At 56.3% G+C, this 26256-nt stretch overlaps 1 protein-coding gene across 1 annotated transcript; it reads right to left on the bottom strand.

Moving 5' to 3' along the window:
* Positions 1 to 632: 632 nt before the first annotated feature.
* On the bottom strand, positions 633 to 25280 carry FHAD1 (forkhead associated phosphopeptide binding domain 1). Its single transcript, XM_049808993.1, is given in 30 exon segments — positions 633 to 957; positions 2059 to 2224; positions 3217 to 3437; positions 4252 to 4347; positions 4731 to 4858; positions 5752 to 5887; positions 6343 to 6381; positions 6383 to 6496; positions 7013 to 7121; positions 7460 to 7619; positions 8272 to 8387; positions 8802 to 8883; positions 9402 to 9627; positions 9866 to 9955; positions 10187 to 10294; positions 11187 to 11324; positions 11651 to 11721; positions 13160 to 13355; positions 13743 to 13895; positions 14269 to 14355; positions 15622 to 15729; positions 16181 to 16285; positions 16685 to 16750; positions 18197 to 18327; positions 19162 to 19285; positions 20750 to 20980; positions 21275 to 21357; positions 22530 to 22800; positions 24775 to 24975; positions 25185 to 25280. Coding segments are annotated over 30 exon segments (3936 nt in total). The 3' UTR covers positions 633 to 873.
* Positions 25281 to 26256: the final 976 nt, after the last annotated feature.

The raw sequence follows: 26256 nt of genomic DNA, 5'->3' as shown, positions 1-26256 counted from the left end.
TCGGCCCAGGCTGCTCCGAGCAATGCAAAGGCAGAACCGGCTGCAGGGGAGGTGCGCGCCAGAGCTCCCCATTCCCTGCAGAGACACCACCACCCCACCCCCCCCCCAAAACACCGCTGCACCCCAGAAACCAGGGTCTGCCCTCGCCCTCACTACCAGCCATAGCAGCAGCAGGACCACGTTCGATGGCAATAGCGGGCACACAAGCGAGCCCAGGTCCCTGCCCCATCCCAGCCGACCAGGACTCGGCTCTCATCTGCCCAGGCTCCTTCTCACGCTGCTGCCATAACGTGCCAGCACAGCCAACGCGGCTCCTCTTCTTCCCCTCCCATTACTGCGTGGCAGCTCACCGCGGCTCCGGTTGGCACCACGCTCCAGCGTTCCTAGGGCGCTACGTTTCCAGTCAGCATCGTGCCTTAGGCTCCAACTCCCCCGTGACACCACGGGAACCGGAGGACACGGGACTCGCAAGGGACAATTCCAGCCATGCAGGCTTCAGATGCTCAAAGCCACTGCGGCAGGGACAGGAGGGAGCCCACGCAATCGACTTCACCCACATACTGTATACACCGGGCCGTATTCACGCATATATGTGTATATCTATACACACACACGCGTACGCTGGGCTGTAGCTACGCAACCTCTTCTATTGCCATACACCTCACCGTGCGGTACAGGACATGCGCTGCAGAAAAATAAGGTCCTATGCATCGCACAGTCAGGCCGGCGTGCCTGGGAGCTGCGGGGTACCAACAAGGGGCTCCTTGGAACGCACCCGGTGCCTGTACCACGTCCGACGTTACAGAGTCCACGGGGCGACGACCTGTTCCTACCGTGGACCTTCACCTACCAAAGGCCCACACGGTGCCTCTCCTACACGCTTCCCGTCGTGACAGCTTCTGCCGTGCTCTCTTTGGCCTTCAGCTTTCCCGAGCAGTGAGGCTTCTCGGCTCCAGGCTGCAGAACAGAAAGACATCCAACACCACGTTCACCCGTGCGAGCTCAGCAGGGCCTTTGCACCGCCTGTGGGACGTGCGTGACCTTCCCTTCTCCCTCATGCCGGGATGTGGCCCGACTCCATCGATACAGCTGCCTCGGCATGCATCACCCTCCAACTTGGGTGGTGGGGATGCTGCCATGTGGCCCAGCCTGGCCAAGCAGCCAGGCCCTGGGACGCCCAGACAGACGTCGACCTCCCATGTTCCTGACAGACGGAGCTGGCTGCGGCATAAAGCACAGGAGCCGGGTATTGCACAGAGCTCCTAGCTCTTTGCCTGGCGTCTGCCCCGCTACTGCTGCAGAAGGGCACAGCCACCCACGGTACCCAATGGCCAGAAAACCGCGCCAGGCCTGCCACATGTTCCCAACCGATTGCAAAAGCTAGGTAAGCTCGTGAGACGGGTCTCGCGGCTTCTGCCGAGGCTCCGCGCTGGGTTGCTTCGCCTTTCTGGCTGCAGCAAGCACGCTGCAGAGGCACCCCATGCGAGAGAAGCGTCTCCAGAGCCGATGATGCTCTTGCAACTTTCAGCCCACCGATGCCCCGGGCGTCTCGCCCCACAGCCCTCGCTCTTCTTTTACCAAATGCCTCCTGAGTGGTCATCTCAGAGAGAGCAAAATCAGGTGTGTCTGCCCAGGCAAAGGGAGACGTTTCCTGCGGCGGCCGACAGCTCGCTCGCTCCTCCTCGCCTCCACCGCATGCGACCAAGTGGCCGGAGGGCGTTATGCCTTCCCAACCCTGCTGTCTGGAGAACGGCACAGCCTGGAGGTTCCTTCGCCTTGTCCTCTGCAAGCCTCTGGATAACACCAGGAGTCACCCTCCTTCTGCTTGCAGGACTTGCCTCAGGCATCTTACCGACAGCTGAGCGTCCAGGCTGTGCCGCGCATCCCCGCTGCCTTCCGACATCGTCGGGGCAGACGCAGCTCGAAGAGCCTTGCTGACCTCCGAGGTGCCTGCTGCCCACCGCAACCTGCCTTTGAATGCTCGGGGCACGAGGACCTTCAGCTCCTGGGGATCCAGCTGTCCTTGTGGACTTTGCTCGCCCACTCCCGCGTGCTCACCTTGCGCAGTTTGGCCGCTCGCAGCCGCTTCTTCTCCTGGTTTAGCTGGAGCTGCGTCCTCTCCAGAGCCTCTTTCAGCAGAGCCTTCTCTTCTGCCTCCCTGGTGGCTTCGTCTTCTAGTTTGGACATCTCCTCCTGGCACCTTCTCAGGGATGCTTGGCTCAGCCTGTGCAAAATGGGGGGGAAGGGGGGCTGGGGGAGCGGTGTGTGATGGTGGTGGTGGGGTGTCTGTCACCCACGTTGACACCCCCGGCCCTCAGCTGGGCTCTGCCTGGAAGAGATGCCTTTTGAGCAAAACCATAACGCGCCTGCATCCCTCCCAGGACCCCCCACACCACGGGGTGACACTGAAGGGCATCAGAGCAGCTAACACCTCATGAAGACCTGCACGTGTTTTAGCAAGTGTTTTCCCTGCTCCGATTCCTTACAACCTGGAAAAACCCCTCTCCTCCCACCTTTGCCAAGACCAAGGTGCCACCTCTTCAAGGCTTCCCCCCCTCCCTCCCCACCCGATGGCTGCGATCCCTTCTGTTTGGCGTACGAGCTCACCAAGAGACTCTGGGTAGCCACATCGGCACTTCTGCCTCACAGATGGCTATCAGACCTCTTACCTATTTTGGAAACATTGGTGCGTTTGCACCAGCCCAGAAATATCTTTCTTCACCGCTTTTTCCGGCGCTGTGGGCCAAGCGACTTCTGCATTTGTGCGGCGAGCAGCAGCGGGGCTCGCACAAGCGTGCCCACGGGTGCCTCCCGGCTCCCTGACACGCGTGTTTGTGGGGCAGCTTGTGGAGCGGGAGCGGCACCTTCTATTTGGATGGCCTTTCCATCGGCTCCCACAGTCCCTCCAGCCCAGACGATGCCACTGCCGTCCCCCAGCCTGGCCACCCCGGACTAGGGAGGCTGCCAAGGTTTCCCTGACTCCGACACCGCTCAACCGCGGAGGACCCTGCAATGCACCGTTGCAGAGACCTATTTCTGGGTTGCTCCTAACACTTCCTTTTTATACGGTGGCCGCACCGTGACCGCGCACAGGCAGGCATACGGCCTGGGATGGGGCTGCACCCCTCCTTTCCCCAAGTTCCCCATCACTTTGCATCCCAGGAGTTGGTCTTGCTCGGACCCATGGCCAGTAACAGCCACCTTGCCCTTCGGTACCTGAGCTGCTCCATGCTGGCCTCGTAATCTTTCAGCATCTCTTCTTTTCTCTCCAGGCGACTCTTGAGGTTCCTGATCTGATTGTACAGCAGCTCCAGGTCCTTCCGCCTCTGCAGTCCCACTTTTTCCCTCTCCTCCTGAGGCAGGTGCTTCAGAGACTGCATTCCTGACAGCTCCTTCACCTTCATCAGGCTTCCCAGAGCACCAATTACATCAAGGTACTGTGGCAAGAACAGGGAATGCATTATTTACTAGGCCTGCCAACTCCTCCGCCACATAACATCCCACCGCTCAGCCATCTGCTTCCATTCTGCTCTGCTGAGGAGAGGAAAACATCACAAGAAAACTGCTGCCTTCCCCTTTGTTTAATTTCCACGCGTGCTTTCCCTGGGAGAGCTTTTCTTAGCGCTCCTGACAAGAGGGCCAGCTCTGGCTCATCTGTGCCTTTGGTCTGCGTGCTCGGAGGTACTCGGAGAGGTGCCACACCGCACCGGCCAACACCCAAGCTCCAGACCAGACCCTGTCACACCTGGCATTCTGTTGCCAGCCGCATGACTCTTTGGGGTCGGATTTTTTACTTTTTCAAGATGACCCATTTTCCCTGCCGGACAGTGTTCTGCCCTTGTGAGTGGGAGGAGACCCACTTTCTCAACCTACCCGCTGCGCTACCAACGGACACCTCCTCTGACAGCCACCTCCATCGGTCCCTGCAGCCTCTCTCACATCATTTAAGAGGTGTGGGAGCGGGCGAAGGTCTCTGTCCTCACCAACCTGACCTCTCCACGAGGATCAGCCCCTGACTGCCCGAGGGAATGCCCCCAAAGAGCTTAGGTGGGAAGGGGAGAAGGAGGCACCCGGTCGCACATTCTGGGTTCCCGAGACCTCCCGGCAGATGCCCGGCACGCCTTGCATCCTGCAATACCCATGTTCCTGTGGAGCCCAGACACCAATCGCTTCCTTCCAAAATGCGCTTGAAAACAATCTACCCTCTAACGAGGGCCAGGTACCGTTGTAACATGTCTACCGCTGACGTACCATCTTCTCGCCGAGATCTGTCGTGTCGGCCATCTCTGAGCTTGCCACCCCATCAGTGGCCCCGTGCGAGCCCCCGTTAGGAACCCAGCCGGGAACCTGCACAGACAGGGAAAGACCAACAGAGCCAACACACTGCCTGGCTTTGGGTCGAGCTGCCTTGAGCCTCCCTTCTGCCACATGGGAAAACCGCTCCAGCAACGCCGCTCTCCAAAGCCTGCCGCCCCGCTCAGCCTGCGGCGTCCCTGAGCAGCGCTACACCAATGGTGCCGGACAATACGCTGCTCCTGACAGGAGCTGCCGCCCTCTCCATGAGCACTGCCTTCCATTAGGCTGCATCTTACAGACCACCAGATTTTACACCTCCCCCTTTGCCCCCCTGCCTTCTTATTCGGCACACCCACGAGCCTAATTCTCCCTGCTGCAGGGAATTCTTTTGCAACAGAGCCACAATCGCCACCAACCACAAGCTGCCTTCTTACCTTGCCGACCTTCCATTTTGTTCCCATTGCGGGTGCAGGTTCCTTCTCAAGAACTGTTTTCTGGACTATTTTCTCGGGTAAGTCTTTCAGCAGGACCGCCAGCGTCTCCGAACCCTTCTTCGTGGCAGCTAGAGGCACACACACCCCCACCGAGTTGCGCCGCTCTCCATGCGACATGCTGTGCCTTCGTACCTCCGCCACTTGGAGGTGTGCCAGGTTTCCCCTTAGGGAGACCACGCACGGAGAGAAGCGCAGGCTATGGAGCAAAGCCTGCACCAGCCTTCCCTGCAGACATCGTTATCCCAGTGTTTGGGCATCGCTTCCCCTACCTACATAGGATGCAAACCTGTCGTTCAGGTGGCCGTTCATACACCGTGCCACAAACTGCTACCCTACTTGTAGCTTCTCACAGAGGTGGGCGCTGCTTTTCCCTGCTGCTCTCGCTACAGGGCTATACCCAACGGACAGGGACCGAAAGAACGAGTTAGGGCAAGTGGAAGACTCTCACAACGTACAGTACTTGCAAGGCTCGGCAAGATCGCAACAGCCAAGGCTCAGTTCCTGGAGGCAACTGCTGCTCTCTCTCGCCTTGAGGAGAGCGGCACCCGAGCATGGGGAGCGATCGTGCACGGAGCCGGGAGCCTGCTCGCTCCTGGCTCCGACTGCGTGGCAGCTACCACTGCAAAACCCTTCGCCAGCCGCCTCTCCTTGCCGACTCCTGCAAGTGCTACCTCTTCGCGCGTATATGCTCGATGCCTGCAAATGACACCAAGCGCCTTTCTAAAGCCTATAGCCGCACCGCACATTCTTCAGAGAGGTTTGCCTATCACCTGTGCGCATTAATGAGTGCACACGGGAAAGCCGACTTGGTGAGGGAAAAGCCCGGGGTGAGCAAAGAGCCTGAGCCCCTGGCACAGCCCATCATGCCTTCCCTGGTGTTAGATGCTCCATCCGCGCAGACCCCGGGGTCTGCCAGAGCCAAACGGAAGCAGCTTCCCTTTATAGGGATGGCCACGCTTACCTGAGGACTGCCCCTTCTCCAGCATCTTTATTCTCTCCCGGAGCTCGGCCAAGCCTTCTTTTTGGCGCCGGATCGTTTCCTCGTGCCTGAGGCCTCGGCATTTCACGCCAAGGTCGGCCAAGTCCCACGCCGGCTCCTGGAAGAAGCAGCTGGACTGGTTCTTGCCCAGACTGCACCTGGCTCAACACAAGCTCAGCTTAAACCTGCCTTAAACACAGCCTTGCTGCCAGACCCCAGTCACTTGGTGTGCGCCAAGAGCAAAGCCCATGGAGCATCTCGCCCTACACCCTCCCTGTGGATTCGTGGGGTAGAAGAGCAGCATCAGAGACCCGTTTTGTGCTCCACCGCACCAGCAACAGCCCCGTGAGGCCGTAAGCCCCGCAAACGCTCCAGAGAGCCGGGAGAGGGACGGTGCGTGGCTCTGAACGGCCACGTCCCCCTCTCACGCTCGGTGCTGCCGCGGAGCACTTACCATCTTCCGCGCACAAATACCGCTATGCTTTATGGCCTGCGTTTGTACATGACCTCACGTTTATACAAGCACCTCCAGCGCCCTGCGCTCCCCCTCCGTCGCTACAGGACGGGCAATACCTCCCGCTCGTCAGCTGGCTGTGAGTCACCGCTCGCCCCCCACACATCCAGCCTCACGCGCCGGCACGCTGTCTGCCACCGCTGTGGTACAGGACGTACGATTTCTACAGTCCCTCCATCTGCTGCTGCAACCAGCTTTGAGTTCTTCCCATTTCTAGCGCCAGGGAAGTCAGGCGGGGGATTCGGCATGGGAGGAAAAAAAAAAGCACTTTCCTCCCCATCCTGTGCAACAAGCTCCCCCTGCTTCTGCACATTCGACCCTGTAACTGCTTTTGTGTCACCAGTACAGCCAGCAAGGTTGAGAAGCGGAAGGAACGCTTGCAAATCTTTCCGCTGCTCTACCCTCTAATTGGCAATTACCGCAGCCATTAGCACACACAACACTTTACGATTCCAAAGTGCGGTACAAACATCAGCTCGTTAGCCAGCAGCGATGCCTGCGCAGGAGCTCTGCCAGCACGGCTACCCCAGTTCACTGGCAGCACAGGCAGCAGCCCTCAGCTAGGAAAAAGGCAGCCGGTGATCTGGTGCTCCTGCCTTCAGCCAACTCCAAAGCAGGGTCGAGGCTTGGCTGGCCACTGACAGGTCACGCCACAAAGCTGAGAAGCACCACGTGCGTGATCGATACTCTTGGCAGACCTGGAGCTCGGCGGTCTCTGTGCGGACTTACCCTCTGGAAGGCTTCGCCCGCTTGCACTGGTGTCCCAGGAGCATCCTCTGACTTTTCCGGCGTTTCTCTGCAGGCATCCTTCAGCTCCTGGCACTGGGCTCGGGCTTGCCTGCGCCAAGAGGCCAGACTGTTGTGGGACACCATGATGGGTGAAGGCTGCCCAAACAGCTTGAGGAGAGCAGCACCCTGGGCACCCACCGGTGACTACTGCGGCGTGGGTGGGAACATTCCCTTCATGACAAGTGACTTAGCTACACATCCGCTGCCATGAGCTCCACTAAACCCCCGTTTCAGTTCACGTGGCGTTTCCACAGAGATAACGTGGCCGAGCTCAATTCTGATGCTCTCACATACGCCTTTTGCTCCCGGGGAGATACCTAACTGCCACCAGCTGCTGGGGATCTACAGAGCAGCTTTTGCAAAGAATCGGGTCATGGCAGCACGTACCTTAACTCTTCAGCTGCTGTTTTCAGGGCTCGATCCTTCTTCTCCACCAGGCTTGACATCCGGGAGAGCTTCTCTCTGAGCAGGTTTGCTTCCCGCTCTTGGCATTCCAGCCGGCTCAGGTTCCGCTCCAGTTCCACCTTCTGCTCCTCGCTCAGCTCTCCTAGGCACACAACAGCTTCGTGGGTTTCTGGCCGTCTCAGCACCCAGACCCATGGGAATACGCAGTTCTCGGTGAAACGATGCTCACGGATGTGTCCCCCCTTCTCCCAGCGTGCCCTCGTGGGGGCTCTCAACAACAATGGACCTTGTGCCCGCAGACCCTTGCCCTGCCCTCGACAGCAGCCCTCGGATCCTGGGCTGGGCCAGCAGACCTTGTGCTACTAAATCACAGTGCGAGGTCTGGCTCACCTTCTGCCCACTCCGCTGGGTATTCCCATAAAGCCTCCCCCAAAGCACAACCATGCCCACTGAGGAGTCCCAGGCAATGCTCTCCCTGCCTACTGGCTTAGGATCCCTTAGGCTCAAAGGAGCTCACCAGCAGGATTTGGAGAAAGATGGCCTTAGCTTTGTCCACCCGTTGTCCACCTGGTTACCCTTGCTCACCATCACTGCTATCGCTTAGCCAAGGACAGGGGTGAATTCACCCACCCAAAGGGAACAGACTGCCTGCTTTGCCCCGAGCAGGGCAACAGCATCACTTTAGGACAGTGAAATCTACTTCTCATTACCTGCGAGGGCCCACTAGTACCTACCCTTGCTAATGCTTGGAAGAGGGATGGTAAGATGGAAACCACGCAGCACGCGTCACCCACCTCTCATGTCCGACATCCTGGCTCTGGTTTCCGCTAGCTCTTTGGTTAGTCTGGCAATGACGGCCTCCTTGGACAGAAGCGTGCTCCGCGCTGCTGCCAGCTCCTCCCTCAGTTCCCTGAGAATGATAATTGCCAATCTCACCGTTCATTTGAAAGGCTCATTTCACGGAGCCTGCGCACAACTTCCTGACCTGCATCTCGTGATTAATATACACACGTTACTTTTTTTAACCGCCTTTCAGTCCCCTAGGTTCATGCCTGCGGCACTGGAACTTGCCAGCTCGCTCGCTCTTACCTGGAGCCGTCTGGACGGGACAGCACATCGCTCACACGCCGTTTGGCATTGCTTTGACACTATAAGCCCTTATGGGCGTCTCAGCCTAGCAAAAGGACCCTCCTCACTGTCACTGATAAAAAAGGTCTGGGGACCAGTTGCAGTCAGCCCCTTGGTCTTCCTTAAGCTCTCCCAGCGATAAGTGCTCTTCTCCAAGACCCTCTGAACAAGACCACCCCCACCAAGCACTGCTTACCTCAGACAACTGTGCGACCCTGCGGCAGGACAAACCTCCAGCCAAGCTCCCACTGCTGGCTTGCGGCCATCACCCCGAAATCCTACAGGACACAACGACAAAGGACAATTATTTCTTTGTAGTGCGTACCTGTTCAGCCTGCTTGCTTCCACTACATATATCCTTTCCTTCATGACAGCTTTGCAGACCGAGGACCGTTTCTTGGGAAACCCTTGTCTCTTAGGGCCCATTTCCAACAGCACCTACACAGTTCCTCACATCCTTCCTCCCTCAGGATCACTTATGTGCCTGGCCACAGCCCAAAGTCCTCCAGTCCCGTCGCTTTAGAGGGCACAGAGCCCTTCTCCAGTGGGAAAGGCCTGCCTATGACCGTGGTGCGTGACCAACAGTCCCCAAAGTCACACGGCAATATACTGCAATTCCCTGGGAAATGACTTCTTCAGGCACTCATGGAGCTTGTCCTGCATGCAGGCAAACCTCAGACCAACATCTCACACAACGCCTTCCATCGCGGCCAATGCACCACTCCATCTCTAGATCCATTACACATTAACCGCGAAGGTTCCTGGTACAGACTCGACCCACGCAACCCTCGGCTACCTTCCATTTTTCCCACGAGCGCTGCGTTTTCCTCCTCCAGCGTCTTCTTCTGCTGCTTGGCCTCCAGCAACCTGTCCTCTAAAGCCACAATTGTCAGAGAATGCTGCTTGCTTTGCTCTTTATATTCCACTATCGCTTCCTGCAGTTTCTGCCTCTCAAGCTCATTCTCCTCCTGAATGGCCTTGAGCCGTTCCTCTCCCATGAGCGCCCGCTGCCGTAATGCCATCTAGGGAACAAGACGTACGGTCTCTGTTGGAAGCGTCGCATGTGTTTTCCTTCGGGCTCATGATCGGCATCATCTCTCCTGGCTAGCACTCAGAAGGACAGAGGGAAAGGATAGGTTTCAGGGAGGGAGGAGGCCGCAGTGCCCCGTCCCCTCATCAGCAGGGACTGGGAAAGCCACCTTCACCGAAACCACATCTACGCCACATCCTCTGCCTGTCCACGAGGGTCGTTGGAACTACCTCTTGCGTCGCGGCTTCCTCCAGCTTGTGCACAGCTTCTCTCAGCTTGCAGTCTGCAACCTCCTGCTCCTTTGACTTCCTCGCTATTGCCTACATGAGGAAATTTGCATTATTTGAGAAGTCAACAAGCTTGCAGGAATCCACCTTTCTCTCTGCAGATACGCATCTATGTGTATTTGGGGGGAAACACACACCATACCCCCCTTGCCCCAGTCCACTCATGACCCCTGACCAAACGGAGCACCGTGCTACAGAGCGCTTTCAGGGTGATTTATTCCAAGCACGAGCGGTTCCGCTGTGCCTCCCATGCGTGCCACTGACCTCAGTCATGCTTCTCAGCTGGCTCTCCAGGTCTTGGACCTTCTTCTGCTCTTCCGCCACAGCTTGCTTGCATTTCTCCTCCGCCTTGGCGACAGCGCTCTCCAGAGCCTGAGAATTGACAGCCCACGGTTTCGGTACAGAAAAAAATCATCCCGTTTAGCAAAAGACCTCGGCTCCAACAAGGAAAGCAACCAGGAGGGTCATCGCTTTGGAGCAGGGGTGCATTACGGGAGAAAAGCTTGGAAGAAAATGAGGTGACTCAATGCAGCGGGGATGTGAGCACCTCGGTACAGCTGAGAGACCGAGGAGGAGCCGCTTAGCTGCTCCTTACCTGCTTCCTTCAAAAACGCAATGCTGGGCAACAACCGTTCCCAAAGCAACAGGCACAGAAGTGCACTACAAACTGTCTTACAAGACCACCACGCTATGCTGTCCCTGTCACAACATACAGACACGGCAAAACACCCATTTGCGCCTTGACTAACGCTATGTCCTGCACCAGCGCCGTCAACTCGATGACTCGGGCTTCCCTAGGACTGAGGGCGACCCGGTGAGAACCCGCCAGGCAGCCCCCCCTGCTCCACAGGGGATACGCTTTTCCAGCCAAAAGAGACCTCCAAGGAGTTCAGCATGGGGAAGGGTGAGAGCAAAAGGCTTGCAAGGAAGCCCACCTGCCCTTGCATTCCATTTACTACAGCCCATGCAATGTCTTACGAAGCTCGCATATCTGGATAACGCTCCTTGCTTTCTGCTTTCTCCCAGGGATTGACCGGCAGCAGCGTGTGCTGCCATTGCCCAGAGACACTTTCCAGTTCCACTGTGGATACTTTGGGGAGGTAAAAATCACCCGCACCTATATAGGAGCATAGCTGATACCCAGGCTCTGGGGACTGCACCTTCGGGGCTAGAGACTTCTTTCTCTTGCTAGGCAACACTATTATAGACACCCATTTTTCCTGCATAGCAGTTATTTTCCTAACAACCAACCCCGCCACCATACCTCTTTGTTCTCCTTGTCCTTTTCCAATATAATTTGCTCGATTTTTATCTGTAGGTCTTGCTCATATGTCGCTTCCAGCTCCTTTGCGTGCTCCCGCAGCAATGCTGCCTGCGACTCCTGGACCCTCTCTAATTGGACCTACGGGGAAATGGCAGATACCGAGGTGTTAAAGAAAGCGTGTTGGCAGCAAGACAAAAAACAAACATCCCGTGTACATTCACTCACAGACAATTCAAAAAGAGATATACCCTCCACCCTTGCCACATTAGGGGTACGGCAACCAACACACACCTACAGCGGGCTCTGAATTCTCCATTCCCCTGCATTTACCGCAGACCCAGGGACCTCTGCAGCTGTACATTCCCAATTCAGATCCCACACTGGTTCACTTGGGACTACCATCATGTTTACCAATAGAAAGATCCCCAAGCAACTTGCTTTCTTGCACGTAGACATTTCTGTACCTGTAGCAACTGATTCCTCCGTGCAGTTTCCTGATGGTTTTCCAGCAAGCTCTCGAGGGCAGCCAACAGCCCTGCAAAAGCCAACCAAGTCTCGCTGTACGGGGATGCTCGCACAACCCACGTATACCACCTGGAGCATCTACGGGACCCTGCGGATGCTGCTTGCCCTCCTTGCAAAAACTCGCTTTGGCCACTGCTGACCCACAGCCCTGGCCCTCACCTCCCTTGGGACTGGGGGTGGAGGGGAGGTGTCCCCCCCTTCCTCCATAGGCAGCAGGGAGGAGAAGGGACCGCTGCTAACTTCCCACACGGTTGCCCCCCCCACACTCACTGGGGTACCCAGAAAACCCACTCGCCGTGGGTTTCCCTCCCTGGCTGGGGCGGTGGATGCACTGGTGTCGGCTGTTGGGGAAGGAGAGACCCGTGGGCAACAGTTCTGCCTTGCGCCCAGAGACCTTCATGAGCCTGGAGACCCTCTCTAGCCTCTTGCTACGGGATTCAGGATCAGCGATCCCTTCGGGAAAGGCTCGCCCAGCCAAGGGCTTCCCCTCTGCACTTAGTGGAAGCACGGCACGTTCCCACTCCATGGAGATTGCAGCTATTTCCGAGACATCACTGGAAGGGAGCTTGACTGCACACACAGCCCAGGTACCCATTCCCGCCGGGAGACTGGTTTTCCTTGTCACGCACGGTCCCCCGTTTTTGCTGCATCACCCCGTCTTCTCTAAGCCCAACATTTCTGCAAGAGCTGAGGATGGCTCGTTGCTGCCCGATGCTCCCGGTGCCATAATGACCACTCTGCTAACCATGACGGCCTTGCAGCTCCTCTTGTGCCCTCACCAACACCGCTCCACCCTGCGGCACGACCTGCACCCCCATGCAGCGCTGTCATGACAGCAACGCTCTCCTTCCCACGCCGCTGCCAGAGCCGTTACTCCTTGGCAGTGATGCTCCGCAACACGCGATGCTTTGACACAGACCCGCGCTTCTGTAGCTGCTGCCTTTTCCACGCACTGTTCACCTAAGCTTATTTTCCGCAATTGCCCCTCCACTCCACATCAGAGGTGGCACCAGAACGGGAAGGCAAAGTAACTTGTCACCTCGAGACAAGGGGTTCAGATCTCAGCCAGCACCACCACCGAGAAGCATTTCCCATAGGCCACCAAGGCAAAACCCACTTTGAATAACCACGACATCAGCATATCAGGTCCACCACGTGGAGACGTCACATCCCACAGATAAACCCCCACTCCCGGCCCCCCCCCCCCCGAGTCCTACGGGTGGCACTGGCTACACGGCGTGACTGGGGCCGCAGAGATAGGGAATAAGAGCAGGCACGCTGCCTGAGCCAGTTTCTCAGTTGCCCCAAATGCCCAAGATTTGCACCAGCATGGGCACCTGGCATCCCCAAGCGGTGGCTCACGCTGGACTTTCTCCTCAACGGCGGGCTAGCTAGGACATCCCACCTGGAGCAAGTTTGTTCCCAGGGACACCCAGCGGCACACAGACCTTTGCCGGAGGGGCGCGGGTCCATCCCAACGCTGGCCAGGAGCCGCTCCGCACCCTCCAGCCAGGACAAGGGGATGTGCACCATTTCCACCACTGCTGCCGCTATGGCCGAGATGGAGGGGTCCAGGCACGCTGCCTCCAGCCTCCCCAGCTCCCCTCGCAGGCTGTTGCTGCTGCAGAAGCTCCGCAGGGAAGCCTGGAAAAAATACAACCGGCGAACAAGCTAGCCTCCCCAGTCAATGGGCTTCTGCGACTTGGCCAGTAACACATCATCTCTGAAAAAGTCCTGGGTACGACTGCGTGAACGCTTTGATACGACATTTTGCTTTATGGGTCGAAATCTTTGATGGGGACGGCTCCGGGCAGGCCCAGGGGAGGGCATGCTTCTGCGATACCTCCTATTTCTTTCCAGCCAACGCTTTTTGGGGCCACGCTCATCTCTCACTGATCTGGAGAGCTGCGTGCTGACTAGCGCCCAGACGCAAGCGCGTCTTTTCTTGGACCTATCCTCAGGCCAAAAAAATGCCCTCTGCCGCTTTTATTGACTGGCTGCCACTTAGTCATTGCTATTTAAAGGACTGACCTGGAGCTCCTGCAGGGATTTCCTGAACACCTCGACGTTGGCAGAAACCTCCTTTTCCTTCGAGAGCCTGGAGCTCAATTCCTCCTGCAGACACTTCTCTCTCTCTTGACTTTGTTGGTTCTCATCAGAGATCTGCCTGACCTTCTCTATCACCTGGCAAAAGCATGCGAAGGAAGATGAGAATAAGGCACTGTATTAACATCGTTTTCCAGCTGAGGGACCGTAGATTGTCTCAGCAAGCAACAACTGAGACTTGCTGCAAACCGGTAGCCATGTCAGACTCCTGGGCAGCCCGCTGACTTCATCCAAGCTTTAGGGAACAAAAAGGATTGTGTCTCCTTCACATCACAGAGCGGTGCCATTAACCTGGGATAGCTACGGCACAACTCATGATCTGGAGAAGCTTGGATGCTACCAGCACTACCGCGCACGGAGCAGGCGCCGCGGCCATTCTGCTGCGGCCGACGTGAGCCACGCCAGGCTTTGGAGGCACCGAGCATCTCCGCGCGCTGGTATCCAAACTCACCTGCTGCTCCGTTACAGCTTTCCCTGCAACGGCCGCTGCTGCTGCTGGAGAACAGGCTCGCATCACTCGGGTTTTGAAGGACTCCAGCTACAGCAGAGATCGACGCAGGAAAACAAAAATCACTGATAATTGCTATCAGCTCTGCTGCTCTGCCCTACCTAACCCCGCAGACATCAATGCACGGGATGTGCCGGTGCCTGCCCTCTCCGACACCGAGGCCCCGTGCACACTCCTGCCCTCCCCTCAGGGCATCGCTTGAGCTCATGCACCTTCTTCACCGCGCAACTTGGCAAGGGTTCCCTGACACCCCTCCTTTGACCCTGCTGGCTCATGCCCTGACGGCAGCAAGGCGCCGCAGTTACTCACATTCGTGACTTTGCCCACAAGGCGTAATCCTCAGTACCATGCGCAGGGGAGGCTGTCGGCTCCCCGCCACCAAGGACAACGTGACTCCTGAACACCTCCTGCTGCCCTCCTACTGCTGCGGCAGGATTATGCCGACGGAGGGCCAGTATAAATTGAAAAGCGCAGACCGCCTGAGCCAGGCGGTTGCTCTATCCCATGCACCAGCAGGGATTTCCCATGGCTGACTCCTATTTCCTCCTGCAAAAGAGCTGGGGCAGGCTGGGGACAGCCGGGGGTGCCGTCCCCAGCCTCTCTGCAGATGACGACAACCCTTCCCACCAAGGTTAGTGCTTTACGCTTCTGTATCGCAGCTGCTGCTGGCTCCTCGTGGGGCTTCCGCAAATGGCTGTGCCTGTGCTAACCTACATGGCAGACCCAAACGTCTCCAGCTGCCTTTAAAAGCTTCAGGTCGCCCTTTGGCTCCGCTCCGCACAAAACCCAGGGTTATTTTCCAAACCTGCGATCAAACAACTCGTAGCTTTTCCTGCCTCTCATTGACTGGGCTTCCTAACAAATTCACACTAGCAAAACGCTGCCTTGCAGCTTAATGGTGGGGCACGACCTTCTTGGGCAAAGCACAGCTTTATCCTAGTGATCTAGCACGATGCTGTTCTGCAAAGGGCCATCTCTGCCCAGAGCAGCATTACCTAGCCACGGAGAAGGCTTAGCATGGGTCCCGGGCAGCGTGACTATGATTACAGAGAGCGTAGCGTGTTTCTGTATCCTATTAAACTCGCTGCACCTTCTACGACGCCTACACAAATCCTGTGGATAAGCCTATTACGCTGCACCCGACGACAAGTTAAGCCCCGTGCCAGGCTTTGGCGCTCGGGCTCCTGCGTGCCCTTTCCTGCGCTCCAGCAAGATGTCCTTCCCCACAGGAAAACCCGTACTTGCGCCGCCTGCGGCCCAGACGGCAGGACGCGCTCATCCCTGCCTCCTCCCTACCTGCTCCTTGGCCCGGCTCACGTCGGCTCTCAGCAGGCGTTCCCTGCGCCCCATCTCCTGCAGCTGCAGAGCTTGCCTGGCACAGCCTTCCTGCAGCTCCTCCTCAGCCTGCAACCACGAGAGCATTTGCATATCAAAGCAAAACCCGAAAAATCGTGCCGTAAGCACTTCTACCCCAACTATCCACACATCAGACAACTCTAAATATAGCTTCGAAATACCAGGAGACAGGCAGCAGTCCGTCCTTTTGCAGGGGTTGGCTTGGCAGCATCGGACCCTTAATGCTGCTTTTTGCCTGAGTTTGGTCCCCAAGACGTCATCCGCCCTTGACTTTCTAACACACCGCTCGCACAGGGCGGTCTCCGCTGTACCAGTTACCTTCCTCCCCCCGTGGCAGAGTTCCGCAGGTTTGACACCCTGCCCGTACAGCCTGCGTGCCTGGGGCTCGCCGGTCCTCGTCCCACGCATCCACCACCCCTGCTAGGCAGCCGAGGTACCTGCCACGCGCTCACCGGGGCACGCCTGCCCTCTGCTGCATACCCCACAGCTGGACAGTTACCTTGGCTTTCTCGGCCAGCTGTTTTCGGACGCTCTCCTGCTCGGCGCAGTACTTCTGGACTTCTCCCTGCAGCCCCTCCAGGTCACGCTCCAGCTGCCTGATGCGCTGCAAGAGTCCCGGGATGGCAGAGGTCTCACCAGAGGCGCTGGGCATCGCCCAGTCCCTGGAGGACTTTAACCAATAAGCAATACATTTTCCCCATCTATCTCATTTTGTTTACCCGGTAATTTCCTTCTAGCCTATATTTACTGTGGTTAGATTGGCTTTCTAGTGGAATTTCAATCTTATTTCTGACAGCATTCTCTCGCATTGGAACGCAGCGTTACAATTTTCATAGGAGTTTACGCTTCTCTGGGTCATTATGCACATTAGGTGCCTTCCATTACAGGAGCCGAATTCAAAACAACTCTCCTAAAATGCCCCGTTATTTATTCTCTCGATGATGCATTCCTGCAGTCGCTGCTCTCCCGTGTGCTCCATCACCCCAAACGACTTGAGACTCACGTTTCGGCACGCAGTTACTTCTCGCTCTCCGAGTTCATGCTTCAGTTCCTCTTTAATTCTAGAGCACTAAAATGAATGGCAACCGAGGAAAAATAACCATGAGGGCAGATCGCAGATCGCATTGTCTTTGCAGCAAATGTCAACACGTACTCCAGTGCTGCAGCCCAGCTAAAGTGCTTGGATACCTAATGGGCAGCGGAGTGGCCATGATGGGGCCATCAAGGCACTGAGAGCACGAGAGCACCCACAACTGGAACTGCTCATATTAAAGCATCGCCTGGCTGAGTGAAGGACAAACATCCGCAGGGAGTACCTGACAGAGGGAAATTCCTCTGCCCTTAGAAACAGTATAACAGGGACAGGGGGAAACGCTGCAGGAAAACAAAGGCCTCTTCAAAGCATCCACACTAAGCTGACCATGACAGTAACAGCCATTCCTAGGCTAATCATCACCATATCGGACCGTGCTTTGCAGCTCCACATTCCAGGGTATTGGTGTTTCAGAGACCGACCCTGTTCTGCCTGCCCTGAGCAGCTGGGTGCCTGTCCCACGAGCCTGCGTGCACCAGCTCCCGCCTCCCTCCAGGTCTTCCCGCATCCATGGAATGGGGCAAGCCGCAGAGGGATGCTCTGGGACGTGCTCTTTGCCTCGACACGAGCACTGTGGACCACCGAGTGCCACGAGGCACCCAGCAGGATGCTTCCCCAGGACGCCCAGTCCCCCTCCCACACAAAGTGGGGCTCAAGCGCTTGTACATATATCCCCTTTCCACCGTTTAAAGGGCTGATCCTCGGTCGAAGGGCTGATACTCGGCAAAACAGGGCGCGTCATTCACCTCCAGAGAGCTGCTCAAGGAGGATGCTCGGCCAGGTACAGGCCGGCAGGCGTGGTGACCCCAGCCTGCACCCCAGGGGCCCCACACGTCTCTGCTGCTACTTAAAAATCACAGTCAATCACTGAAATCTCCTGGAAGAGGGCTTATTCAGCCGGCCAACATGCAGCGCCCACTGCTCTATCCTTATTATGCCAGTTGAGGAGGGAGCTGCAAATACAGAGAAGCAACCTGCTGCACAGGCTGCTTTCGTTAAGGGAAAAACCAGGCTGGGCTGCAGGGAGCCACATGAAGCCGGGGTCTCCACAGCTCCTCGAGAGCATCTTGGCACGAGCGCTTTGTGCGTACAAACAGCTACTGTGCTCGCAGAAATCCAGGGCGCACAGTACCTGAATGCAGAACGAGGAGCGGGATTCAGCCGGGGAAGGCGACACGGCTCCGCGGGCATCGCATGGCACCGAGGCACCACCGCAGCCCCGTCCCAGCGGTACGGCTCCGCAACTTCTCTTTGCGTGCAGCCGGGACCCTCGCATTACCACTGCCCCGATAAACAGCCACACAAATACGGCTGCTACGCTCCCGAACAGCGAGGAGCACAACCCTTCTCATCCTAGTTTCCCACGCTAAACCGCCGTATGCAAGACCATAAATTACTGAGCCCCTTCTTAGGGATGTTAACCTTGGCAGAAACGACTGCTAGCTGATTGTCCTTTTCTCTGTTTTCCTTCTTCATTTTGTCAACATCTTCTTTGAGCTGCTGGATTTTCTGCTCCTTGCCAGCCACCTCCCTTTGCAGGCTGGTCACCAGACCTGGGAAAAACAGCTCCGGTGAGAGACTACCCAAGCACGTCCCTGCAAAAGCCCTCTAGCCGCTGAGCTGCCATCCTCCCTCTTTGGCAACTGTCGGCCTTGGAACGCGGATTCAGCTTTTGGCACGCCATGCTGGCTGTTGCTCCGCGACAGCACCGCTAACAAAGTTCCTCGGGACCTGGCAGCACATGGTCCCCAGAGGATGAGCAGCTCCTACGGATGCGGTTTTGCTGCCTCGCTAAGTCAGATCCATGGCTCTATGGCCTCTTTTCCCTGCAAAGCACCGATACTGCTCCCTTATCTGGGGCAATGAAATCGAGCAGAACACTTCTGCTAATCTGAATGCATTACAAAGGCCAGTATTTTGTGCACATGCTGTGCTCCTCGGGCCCGATGAAGGCAGGGAATAAACCATTGGAAAAGGCTTGTGGTCTGAGGCGGCCCTTTGCAGCCAGGCACAGCCCTGCTGCGGCTTGGGGGGGCAGGTCTGCCCCCACGGGGTGCACGGCAGCCCATTAAACAGCACCGCTTCCGAGCCGCTCGGATCCCACCCTGCAATCGGTGCTTGAGGTTTTTTCCCCCTACAAAAGTTCTCCATCCCATCACTCCCCGCCTTCCGTCCCCACATTGCCCCTCACTCCATGGGCACTCGTCACGTCAGACGCTGCTGGCAACTCTCGCAGAGCTTCAGGACACAGAAACAGAGGTCAGACGATTTCTACCAGCCGCTACAAATCGTTTGTTGTGTGGCCGGTTTTGCCAACACTCGCTCGTGATCAAGAGCCGGTCCCAAACTGCTTTGTGCCCCTACACGGAGCTCCGAGGATACGATACCTGCAGCCAAAGCGTGGTCCCTCTTCAACTTCTCACTTTCTTTCCGCAGCCTTCCAATCTCCAGGTCTCTTTCGGAGAGGGAATGGCTGAAAACCTGGCTCGAGCCTTTCTGCAGGTTGCTGATCTGCAAAACACAGATTCACCCATGTTCCTGGCCAGATAGCTTACTAACTCTATTGCAGCCCCTTTTGGAGAGGGAAATCTAGCGCTTCAAGGTCATGGTCTGATGAGGTTCCTCTCTGGCACTTTGACTAACTCTCAGCAGTCATTGCTTCTGACAGGATCACCTTACGTTCATTTTGGCCATTCACGCTGAAACCCTAGATAATATATGACTCCTATATAATATAAAATGCACAGAGAAGCACTGCCTCCCACTGCGTGCCATGCTGGGAATCCACAGCTGGGGCTGGGTGACACTGCTAACGTGGCAGCAGGCAGAAACGCCTGCCGATTTATCGCTTGCTAAGGGCATACATATTTATTGCTCACAAACGCAGATCCAGAGCCGCTAATAACTCACGTTCGTGTTTCTGCTGCAAAGACACTTTTTACGGTCCCTGCAGGAAATCAGGAGTGGGGAATAGCCTGCGCTATCCACTTCTGCTCACATCGCCACGCAGAAAGCGCAAACACGCTTCCCACGGCTCAAGCGACCAGTTTCACGAAGCAATTAACCAGAGGGTATAAAAGAGCGAGTCCGCCGGTGGAGGAGGCTTTTGTCAGAGAAAGGAAAGCTGCCGGGAAGACAGGCGCCGCACATCGTCTCATCTCGGCACAGGAACAGCAGTGATGCTGACAGCACCCAAAATGAAACTGCCTTTTCTCCACCGGGAACCTGCTTATCAAAAGCTCCTCTCCGTGACAGATAGGCAGGACGAGCACAAAGCATTTCACCACCTCCCTCAGAACCAGTACGACATGGGAGGGCAGGATGCGGCCAGAGGGGCCGGCAAAGATGCCCGGCTGCTAACCTACATGTCTCACCTTGCACCAACAACTTGGATTGACCCTTTTCCCATGCTGGAGATATTCAGGATGACTCCGTGTCACTGTCTCTCCAAGACATTTTCTGAGGCCTCGTAAAGCATGGGGGTGCGTGCTAATAACATATCCCCGGGGAAGACAACTACAAGCCCTCTCTTCTCTACCCAGCCACCTATTTTCACCAGGATGCCAAGGGGCTGCGCTGCCTTTGGGACGGGTATTACTCCTGCAAACACGACCACGCAGTCCGCTCCTGGGACGAGGGGGGAGCAAGGGGTCCGGCTGTCTGGCCCGAGGTGGTCGTGCGTGCCTTTCCCTGACCGAAGGCTGCTTAAGCTTCTGTTTTCCTTCCCTCTGCAGCATTACAGATCCTACCGCATACAGGGGAAATTTATTTACCAGATTCTTCAAGGGAAACTTGCCTGGAAAGTAAGGAAAATGCGCAAACCAAAACAACTGGGAGAAAACGCCGCCCTGTCCCTTTTTTCCCTTGGTTTCAGACGCGTGGCCGGCTACTCCTAAAACCTGGCTGTTACACTAAAAATACATCTGTATCAGGGAGATATCTTCCCCGCTCGGTGGCTGGTGAAGCAGTCGGTACCTGTTCCCTCAAGGCTTTGATCTCCTCCGTTTTGGCTCCAAGCTCTCGGTCAAAGGTGAGCAGCTTCTGGGTCAGCTCTACCTCGTTCCTCGCCGCCGCCCGAGCCAGGGTCTTTGCCATCGCTGCAATCTCATCCTGCAGATCTCTTATGGCTGCGTCTTTCTGCTTTGATTCTGTTTCCAATCCAGAGAGGCGACCGATTTCCTTCTCCAGTCGCAGAAGCTTTTCACCCTGCGGGCAGATCACGGGTGCTGTCAGTCACTCTCCGACTACGGAGATGCCGGGCTGCCCGCTCCAGGGGGTACCAACCCATGGCCATCAACCGCACGGACCCGCTCGCCCCGACTTCCCACGTCCCACCGTGCCCCCCCAGCCGCCCCCGTCCCTGGGAGCAGACCCCTTTGGTGACAGTCCCCCCAGCCTGCTGGGACGCGCGGTCGCGCACCCAACCGTCTGGCAGGATTTGCCCGCTCTGCCCAGGAGCAGGATGGGGATGGCGTTCCTCACGCCTTCCCCCAGCATCACCTTCTCCTGCGGGAGGAAATCTGCGTTGTGAGTCCCCGGGGAAGGGGCTGTCCTCGCACCGTCGCCCGAGATGCCGGTCGAGACTGGAAGAAAGCAAATGCAACAGCGGCAAGTGTCAGCATGAGAACTGCTTGCAGGCAGCGGTAACCCTTCCTGCAGCATCCCTCTCACTTGTCTCCAAACTACGCTAAGGCAGCGGCTACTTTACAGTCCACAAGCTCGGTTCGCAACTGGAAAAGAAACCCACGATTTGGCACTAAAAAGACACTTACCGGTGCAAACAGTCTGCACAACAGAGAGGGCTAATACACCTCTGGGAACCAAGAGAACCTCGAAGGCAGCAGAGGCACAGCGGAGACAGGCTCCTCTGATTTTTCAGCATTGCCCAGCCCCACAGAAAGAAGCTATGCTTCTCTGGTTTCCCGCATGCAAATAGCGGTGCTTGCTGCGATTAGTGCGTGCGGATCTTTTTGGCTCTGTTTCCCCAAAATCAGATGAGCATGTGCTAACCTGGAGCGCATGCTTCCCTCCCTTTACCTTCCCTGCAATTTCAAACTGTGCCCGTCCACACGTCTTTATGCGATGCCGCTGGGACTGCACGGTACTGCCTCTGCTCTGGAGCACCAGCTGAACTTCGGCACTTCACTATTGACTTACAACTCCTCAAACAACCCAATCCCAGACCGGGAAAACAACCTGATCGCGTATCAGGCCATAACAAGCTATATTCATGGCAAGGGTCTCATTCTCTCGCTGTGCTATTCTCCCAAACCCCTCCCTCTGCTCCACCGCTATCGCACACTGTATTTTCAGAAGCATATCAGCTACAAACCTAGTTTAAAGTTCCGGCACTCAAGGCAGCCGGTAACCGTGCTTCAAAGGAGGAAAAAAACATCCCTTCAAACAGCAGATGGGAATAGGTGCCTGAGTCACCGGTGCAGATAAAGTTAGTCATCGCCCTTCCCCATCACACACAAGGAAAAACGAAGAGGAAACACCCCTCTCAGCTACAAGGGCAAGTGCATTCCCCTTTGTATGTCACAGCCCGTTTCTTTACTGACCCAAATGCCACCGAGGACAACACATGGTCTCCCATTAGCTCCACCGGACCAGGACTCGCAGCCAGTTGCTGGCAACGCTCGTCCCTTAGCTCGTATCGAACTGCCTCTCCTCGGATCAACTCCACTCAGCGCTAAGTTGCTCAGAGAGGACACCAGGCTACGAACCACCAGGTCAGGTCAGCATCGAGGAGTACCTGGTCTCCCTGCGGAGGTCCCGCTGCAAGCGTCCGGCGAGACGGCGGTGGCCGCGCTCCTAGCCCTGGCACTCACGGGTCGCTTCCGCAGCGGCGGATGGGGCACGCGGCCGGGTGCTCCAGGAGCCCAGTTGCCGGGAGAGCTGGGGGGCTGCTGCCACTGCAGCAAGGGGAGGTGGGGAGGAGATGGAGGAGCTGAGGGTTTGGGCTCCACAACCAGCTGCGGTGGCCCGGTCCACGCCGTGCGACGCTTCACGGGGGGATAGGACATCTGCGGTGGGAAAAGATCACGTCGGCAAGAGCGTAGGAAGGTTTTTAGCCCCCAATGCATGTGCGTTATGTCGTGCAAAACCCAGGCACAGATCTGAGCGGATGCAGCGTTTCAGTCCTTTCCCATTTCCATTGCCCAAGTTATGAGATTTCAGTCAGGAAGCCCAAATATTTTGCTGGAATGGAAAGAAATTTGGGGGGCTTGCTGCTTTGAGAGCTCTTCCCTCTCTCTTTAGATTTGACCACCCTAATTCTGCACGTTGTGCAGAATTCACGCCTCTCCTGGCTCACACAAAAGCAGTCCTACCCTGTCACCACGCTGAACCAAAGCCTCTCATTGCACTCCTGGCTTGCCATCGCATTTATCAGACCTTACGTGGGGCCTGCCAGACAGGTAATTAGGACACTATCTGCTATTCTCCTTACGAGCAGAGCTTTCCGGTAAGGTAGAGACAAGCCACCATTAAGGTCTCGTACGTCACCTTACGTGTAGCCCTCAATTACAAGGGCTGAACTAAACATCTGCCAACGTGGCTTCGGACCCGGCCGGGCTGCAGACCTCCAAGAGCCGGCTGTTATCCTGGCATCTTTCTGCAACAGAGCCAAAGACCCCAGCACACGCTCCCCACTACTCCAGCACCTTGTCTTCTCCCAGAGCACACCTAAGCCTTGTCGCTTTTGCTAATGATGTTACCCTGGGCGCTTGCTTGCGGCTGGATTCCACCATAGCATTACGCCGTCCCTTTCGGGGCACTTGGCCCGTGCCCCGAGGCACTGCAGGGATGTGACTTCTAGCTGGGTGTTGCTCCTCTTTACAACATGTTCCTTTAATACTACTGAAAATGAGAGAGACCTCCCTATATTAGATACCATAAACACTTCACAGGGCACAACGCAGAGGTGATTTACTCTCTGCAGTCAGCAGGGTCACGCTTCAAAGCTATTCCACCAAAGGAGGATCACAGAGCCTGGAGCAATGAAGAAGCGCCCGCAGGGCTTCCTCTGCGTCATGGTGAAAAACTGCTTTTCTGGACGCATCCTACACGTATGCTTTTGGAAATTAAAAAGCTCACTGCTCCAGCAGGAACTAGCTTTACCTAACCAGCACTGGCACTCCAGCTGCTCTGGCTTCATCGTGCAGCTGAACATTTTTTAAATTTCTCTTGGGCAACACATTCGGGATGCCTTTGGATCCAGCAGGTCAGCTCGCTGCACCGGGGTTCTTGCCAAATACCTCCAAACCCAGTGTCTGGGTGCACAAACTGGCTGACTGCAATTCAGTTTTATTCATACGTGGGCATTGCTAGAGCAGGCTCTGTGACTCCTGCTACCAGGCATGTGACACACACAGAGTTCTTTGGGTCTTGTGTCTTGGTATTTATTTTCTTGGATTCCCCAAGAGCCAAAATAATAAGAAATAATACTGGAACTTATCGATCCTTAACTGTTTTATAACCCAAAGGCTCAACAACCTCCACAGACATCCCTAAACAGTTCTTTTCCTGGAGAGAGGAGACTACCACTACGTTCAACCACCTTCTTCCCCAGTTTCCAGCTGCTTTGACTTTCTCTCGCACTCCAAAGGCAGCTGCGATGCCCTGGCCGTGCTGTGCAGAACCCCTCGCTATCTCCAGCTACACACACCGCTGCCAAGCAAAGCACCGGTCGGGGCTGCGCCTTTAAGCTTGCTCTAGGTTTGATCCAAACCCCAACTTCTCTGTTAGTAAGCAGCTTTTGAGGAAACGTAAAAAGCAAAGAGAGAAAAAGGACATTTTCCAGACCTACCTTTGCTCACATCCTGCGCTTTTCCTTACCGACTGCCCAAGTTTCTTCAGCAGAGGGAGCTCAAGATTTTCACCACCACCACCACCACCCCCCCCCCACTGCCCAACCTTGCCCGAGGATCACCCAGATGAGCCTGGGAGCCTGCTCCTGCTCCCAGGACCTTCCCTGGCCACCAGCACCCCAACCTTACCTGGGCAGTCCCATCCACCACCAGCTCGAAGGATGCTCCCCCAAAGTGCAGGATATCCCCCGGACTCACTCTGACGGCCGCGTTTTGGACCTGGCAGCCATTGACAAAGGTGCCATGGGGAGAGTTGAAGTCCTGAAGGACGAAGCTGTTGTCCGAGGCAGCAAATTCAAGGGCTGCGTGATGATCTGCTACACCTGCGGACTGGCAGCGGGCAATCAACAGGCAAGCAGGGAAACCTGCCGGAAGGCAGCTCAGGTTTTGTTACTGATTTGCCAAGCCCCCCTCTCTTTGCTGTACATCTCGGCACAAGCAAGCTGGTAGCCCCTATGCTTTGCACAGAGGGTCCCCGTGCATCCTACTGAATCCAAACCACCATCCGTTTTTACGACAATCGGCTTCCTCGCCCCTACCTGCAGGACGATGTCGGATGCTTCGTGCCTGCCTATCGTTGTGGTGTGCTGTTTCAGCTGAAAACACCCCTCCGAACTCTTCAAAAAGGCTCGCATCATCCGCCCCCTTCACCTGCAAGGCTTGCGTTAAAAAAAACAAACCAAAACACAACTACTCATTTAGCAATCCCCCATCCAACACACGCAACTGAGCCAAGAACGTCTCGACCCACTTGTGTGTTAGAAATTGTACAAAATCAACCCAAAGGTGGCTCTGCCCTGGCCGGCGGTGCGGCCGCAGCCTGGCAGTAGCCTTGGAAACCCCAGCCATGCTGGAGCCTGCCCGCCCTCCTGGGTGCGTTTTTCTATTTGCTTTGTTTGGGTGGTTTTTTTTTCTACTCCTTTTTCCAAGCAACTGGCCCAGCAGCACAACACAGCTCTGCACCCAGCCACAGCTCTCCTTGCCAGCTGGTGACAGGCGGGGACGTTTTCCCACGTACCAAAAAACTCACAGGGGGCCATGCAAGCTGCCGGTGAACACTTTTTCACCTTTATTACTTATATTTTATTTAATATCCTGCACGCGTGCACAAAAAGGTCTTGCAACCTCAGGCAAGCGGATAAACATTGCCACCTGGTGATGGGGACGCCATCACCCATTGGCACGCTTGTCAGTCAACGTGGGCTGTCACACACCCTTTTTCAGCAGAAAAAGGGAAAATAACACACCTGCCACCAACAACCCCCCCCAGCAGCCTCCGGTTTGGCCTCACCTCTGCCAGACACTTGAGCCCCTTTTCCCCCCATCCAAGCACCTGACCCCAACCTCCCAACCCAGTGTCGTCCAAACCTGTCTCCCCTTCGCTCCTGGGAAATGGCACCCCAAATGGCAGCCCCTAATTAGTGCAGACTCCCACCATGGCACTCTGCTAATTCCCATGCCTTTCCCACACTGCTTTCCGAATTTTGTTAGCGCGTCTTTCAAGCGTGATTGCGGTGCAATTCACTGGTTGGATGTGGGTAGGTGGGCGAGCTGGGCGCATCTCAATCGCACGTGCCCCCCCCATGGTTTTGAGAAGGAGGGAAGTCTGGC

This window comes from Accipiter gentilis, chromosome 1 (genome assembly GCF_929443795.1).
Source record: "Accipiter gentilis chromosome 1, bAccGen1.1, whole genome shotgun sequence".
Lineage (NCBI taxonomy): Eukaryota > Metazoa > Chordata > Aves > Accipitriformes > Accipitridae > Astur > Astur gentilis.
This window is presented reverse-complemented; position numbering and strand designations above follow the sequence as displayed.